Consider the following 5,395-nt stretch of genomic DNA (forward strand, 5'->3'; position numbering starts at 1 on the left):
GTATAGCCTTGTGTATATGTGTTGACTGTGTAACTGTATCAGAAGGCCTGTATCTGAGCGTGTTGCTATTTCTGTTTCTGTCTCCACCTATGTGTCACCATCATGCTGCATGTGTCTGGATATTTACCTATGCGGATATGTGTGATTATATTTCAGTCTCTGTGTCTCTAAATGTATCACTCTGTGAGGCTCTGGCCATGTGAGGCACTCTGTCCCGGAATGTGGGACTACATGAGGGGGTTTCTGTGGGTTTGGAATGTTTGTCCCTATGAGTGAATATCTCAGTGTCTGTGATCCTGGCTTAGTTTCTCACAGTCTCTCTTTGAGTCTTTGTGAGTTTATTTCTATGAGTCTCTGAGTGTGTGTCCCCATACTCTTTATTTTACACCGAACTAATACACCTAATGCCTATCGCTCTAGGAGGCTGGTTTCTGCCCTCAGTTCTGGCATTTGGTGACAATTAAGGGATAGCCAGCAGAAAGGACCAAGGTTTAAGGATTGGAGAAAGGATGGCTGAGGGGAAATGTACCACAGGGGATGGGGAGAGTGAAGAACTCAAGTGAATGGTTGTGTGTCTCCTCCCTTGCCTGAGTGTGAAAGGCTCTAGGTGGGGAGAGGTTCTGCCTAAGCTTCTGCTTTTCCTTCTGATGCTTTAGCCTTCCCAAGTAAGGCTGACAAGCCTACTTTCTCCTGATGATGTGGAGGTCCTGTGTAGGATTACCAGATCCCCGGAGCTAGACGGCCCAGTGTTCACACAGTATGCCCAGTGACCCAAGCTCCCTTTCCAGCCACCACCTTCCCAAGCATGTGCTACTCTGGCTCCAGCTGATTCTGAAGAACTCCATTGGCTGTGGAGTTAAAGTTGGTTACTGAACTTGCGGTGACTAGATTTTCCAACCACGGCCAGCTACATAGGATGGTCCTGACCGGCAGTGGGCCATCTGTGAATTCCTGAAAGCTCTCCCTACTGTAGGAGAATAAGCCAAGCCCAGCAGGGGCCCAAAGATGGACTCTGTGGCCCTTCCAGACCTTCTTGGATGACATGTGCCTCCCTCTTTCCACAGGCCTGTCTGGCCCTGAGTCCCCTTTCTGAAGCGGTGGTGCTTGGACGACCTGCTCTCTACGTGGCTGGGCACTTGTTTGTGCCCTTTGAGAGCACAGTTTTGAGGTTCAAGTCAGTGTGACCATGAAGGGGCTGCCTATTGGGCTGATGCTGTGACATTGGAGTCCGCCTTTTCTGCCAGTCCCCCTGCCCGGAACATGTGGCTGCGGCTTGGCCCGCCCCCGATGTCCCTGAGCCCCACACCCACAGTTGGCTGGAGCCTGTGCCTCACCCTGTGGTTCCTCAGTTTGGTGCTGAGGGCCAGTACCCAGGCCCCAGCACCCACAGTCAATACTCACTTTGGAAAGCTAAGGGGTGCCCGGGTACCATTGCCCAGTGAGATCCTGGGGCCCGTGGACCAGTACCTGGGGGTACCCTACGCAGCTCCCCCGATCGGCGAGAAACGATTCCTGCCCCCTGAACCACCCCCATCCTGGTCGGGCATCCGGAACGCCACACACTTTCCCCCAGTGTGCCCCCAGAACATCCACACAGCTGTGCCCGAAGTCATGCTGCCAGTCTGGTTCACTGCCAACTTGGATATCGTCGCTACTTACATCCAGGAGCCCAACGAAGACTGCCTCTACCTGAATGTCTATGTACCCACAGAGGATGGTGAGTGCTGCAGCCAGGCACTGTGCCCTCCCTGCCTCCCGCCTGCCCTGTTGTGTTTGTGGCTTGCATGTGGTCGTGTGCCCTGCAGCATGCATCTCTCTGTCTGTGAAAATGCTTCTAACCATCACTCTGCTAGGCCTCCCTCCCCTCCCTGTTCTTCCCTCTCCCAGCATTGTCTGAGCTCCCATGTGTGAGTGACACTGTTGCCAGGAGGGGCCTGGCAGGCCTGCGAGCTTTGACAGGTCTAGGTCCAGTGCTGGATGGGGTTCCCCGGGGGAGTATGGGTCACTGCTGGCAGCTGCCCGCGGGAGGATGCTGGCTCCACCAGGCTCCCCTGTTGCCATTCCACCTGCTTCAAAGGTGGTAGGTGTGTGTGGCCAAGGGAGCTGGGTGTGTGGGGGGCGGGGGACAAGCCTGGTGGGCAATGCTTAGGTGCCTCCTCTTTCACTAGCTGATGCCTCCTCCCGCGGGGGTCACACTAAGGTAAGTGACAGAAACAAGGAGATGGTGGGACAGGCTCTCTGCCATGTGCCACCTGCAGAGCAGTTCAGCTCTTGGGGCCTGGGGGTGGGGGGGTGCATGCCCCTGGGCAGAGGCCTCTTGTTATTTTTTAGTTTTTTATTCATTTTACAGTAAAGCGGATTTCCAAGGAATGCGCCCGAAAGCCCAACAAGAAAATTTGTAGGAAAGGAGGTAGGTAGCAAGCCGGCGGGGAGGGAGAGAGAGAGAGAGGGAGGGCTGCCTGCCCACCTGCCCTTGCCCCTGAGGACCCAGCCTTCCTTCAAGTAGCCCAGGCTCAGGGGGCGGTGAGCAGGCATAAGGTCCACCTTAGCTGAGGGCCCTGGCTGCTTTTCAGGAAGCATTTGACAACCTAACTCAGGTTCAGAGCAGAAGCAGTAACCCTATTTTCCCCAGTCTTCTAGCTCCAAATCCCGCCCTAAAGCATGTGCCAAAGACAGAACCACTGGCTCTCAGGAGAAACTCTAGGCATCCAAGATGGAGCAGAGGCTCCCTGCTTCTATGGGTGTGGAACCACAAGATCATCTCTTCAGTTCTGTGTCCTGGGTTGAAAGTTTAGACCCAACTCTTTCTCCCCAAAGCTTAGACTAAACATGTATACAGAGTTCGTTACTCCTTACACACACACACACACACACACACACACCTCACCTCTGGCCAGAGACTTGCTGAGAGCCCCAGGTTGCTCTAGTGACAGAATTTGGAATCTCTGAGAAATATGGACTCCAACTCCAAAGGAGGCAAGTTTTTAAATTGATCCTCTTGCTGGGCATGGTGGCACACGCCTGTAATCCCAGCGCTCAGGAGGCTGGGTCAGGAGCATCACTATGAGTTCGATGCCAGCCTGGACTACATAGTGAGTTCCAGGCTAGCCTGAACTACATGGTGAGACCCTGTCTCAAAAAAAACAACCAACCAACCAAACCAACAAACAAACCCTCTTGCTGAGAGCATTCTGTTCTCCTGAATAGTTAATCTTCATATTCAAAACCGCTTTAGGCTTTCTGCAAAGCAGTCTCATATTTACCTCATAAAATACTCCCCTCATTTTGGGAAGTGAGTAAGGCAGGAAATCGGTATCCCAATTTTACAGATGAGGAAATAGAGTGACTTGCTGCTGCTCAAGGCCCCGTTGCTGGTCTGTGACAGAGCTGGGACCAAAAACCTGGGTCTCTTAACCCTCCGGACGTGTTCTTTCCACTGTAGCACAGGGAAACAACTCCCTGCTGGTCATTCCTACCTCTCCCAAGTCCAAGAAAAAAGTGGTGACTTGTGGCTGGGTTGGGCTAACTTGGAAACACTAAGACCCTAAGGAACAGCTGGACAGTCACAACCTGATCCCTGCAATCCTCTGTCAAGTTTGGAGTTTGTTTCTCTGATTTCCTAGGCAAGGTCTCTCAGAGTAGGGCTACTAGAATTCCTGAGATGGATACTCCCTACTGAATAAGAATCTCTGCGGGGGAGAGCTAGGAATCTACACATAAAACATGTGCCTTGCATGTTTTTAAAGCACACGCTGGAGCACACAGAGAGAGAGATGCAATGCTCTAAGGACTGTGTCTCAGTACCCCTCCACCCTAAGTTTGGGATTTTATACCCAGTGGGCAATCGATCAATGTTTTCCCCATGGAGGCTAAAGCATTGAGGTGCTGCAGAAAGTACAGGTCTGAGAAGCCTCACTGAGTCCCCACTCTGCTGCCAGCTCACGGTGAGACCATAGGCAAGTCTTTTCCTTGAAGAACCTCTGTTTCCCGGGGATTTAGCTCAGTGGTTCCACTGCCTGCCTTGCAAGCTCAAGGACCTGAGTTCGATCCTGGTACAAAAAACAAACAAACAAACAAACAAAAAGAACCTCTGTTTCCACGTTTGAAGGTGGAAAGAGACCATTCTGCTTTACCATTCCATCAGCCTATAAGTAAATTCAGGAAGCCTGTAATCCCAGCACTCGGGAGGCTGAGGCAGCAGGATCGCCTGGAGTTCAAGGCCAGCCTGGACTACATAGCAAGACCCTGTGTCAAAATAAATAAATAAATAAATAAATAAATAAATAGGGGCCGGGGGATTTAGCTCAGTGGTGCCACCGCCTGCCTCAGCCTGCCTTGCAAGCACAAGGAACCAAGTTCTATCCCCCGTACCAAAAATAGTAATAATAAATAAATAAATAAATTCAAGAAGAGGGTTCTTAAACCTACTCCTATGAGTTATTTAGTGGGGTGTGGTGAGAAGAGATGACATTGTTATTAGCAATTTCTTAGGAAGAATGAGTTGCCCAAGGCTCCAGTAAGTACCCAGGGCAGTCCAGTCCAGCATCCCCAAGACTCCCCAGAGAGCTAACTGGAAGCCCCCACTCAATCCAAAAGTTTACGGGTCACAACTGGGGATGACAGGCAAGGCCATGTGCTAGGGGCAGTTGGAATATGGAGGGGTGTGAGGTAGAGAAAAGATTTGAAACAATGAAAGGCCTAACCACTGCTCTGAAGAAGCTCCTTTCCTGGTATTACAACTCAGCTGCTTCCCCTTAAGCTCAATGGGCTAGTCTAGGAAGTGGGCTTCAAGAGTTTGGGGGAGGGCATTCTGTCATGTTGCTGTTCAAAGTGGTTCCCTATCTAGTCCCGGCTGGCCATTTGGAAGAGTTACAAATCATACCCCTCTGGGGAGACCCGTATCCAGAGATCCTTAGGGCCATGGTATGCGTAGGTCAGGTGGAATGGCCTGGCCTGGATCCTGCAGCAGCAAAAGGCAATGGTGTCTGGCAAGGGCCATGACAGCAAGGAGGTGCTCAGCAAGGGCCAAGCTGAAGGAGCAAAGGCACCTGTGTGAAGGAGACTGGGACAATGCAGCAACCCAGGGAACACTCAGAGAGGGGCAGAAAGGATGCATCTTCTAAGTCAGGGATGATGGAAAGCGAGTTTCCTGGGGAAGACCTGCCCCACCTCCAAACTGTCAAATTGGAGGGAATTCTCTAGGATGAGTGATTTCTTCCAGTTTGGTGGGCTGTCCACTGCGTGGGTGATGATGTCCATGTCCCTCTGGATTTCTAGGGGATTAGTGGCAGGTGTTGAGCTAACATGTTAAAGACCATAGGTGCCACCAGAAGTTCAGGAAGCTAGAGGCAGTTTCTACCATAGGGGTGGGCTCTTGCCTTTTTTTTTTTTTTTT

At 51.5% G+C, this 5,395-nt stretch overlaps 1 protein-coding gene across 3 annotated transcripts in view; it reads left to right on the plus strand.

The window, feature by feature from the left end:
- Positions 1-1,043: 1,043 nt before the first annotated feature.
- Positions 1,044-5,395, plus strand: part of Nlgn3 (neuroligin 3) — a 19,807-nt gene continuing 15,455 nt past the window's right edge. For 2 of the 3 annotated variants that reach the window (XM_010607927.2, XM_010607928.2), the window contains exon 1: positions 1,044-1,717. In XM_010607927.2, coding sequence (XP_010606229.1) covers positions 1,261-1,717 — 457 coding nt within the window. In that variant the 5' untranslated portion in view covers positions 1,044-1,260. Of the gene's footprint in view, positions 1,718-2,350; positions 2,411-5,395 lie in introns of all 3 variants that reach the window. The other variant, XM_010607926.2, reaches the window with a different exon arrangement.

Source organism: Fukomys damarensis, unplaced genomic scaffold (genome assembly GCF_012274545.1).
Source record: "Fukomys damarensis isolate Sample0158 unplaced genomic scaffold, DMR_v1.0_HiC HiC_scaffold_39, whole genome shotgun sequence".
NCBI lineage: Eukaryota > Metazoa > Chordata > Mammalia > Rodentia > Bathyergidae > Fukomys > Fukomys damarensis.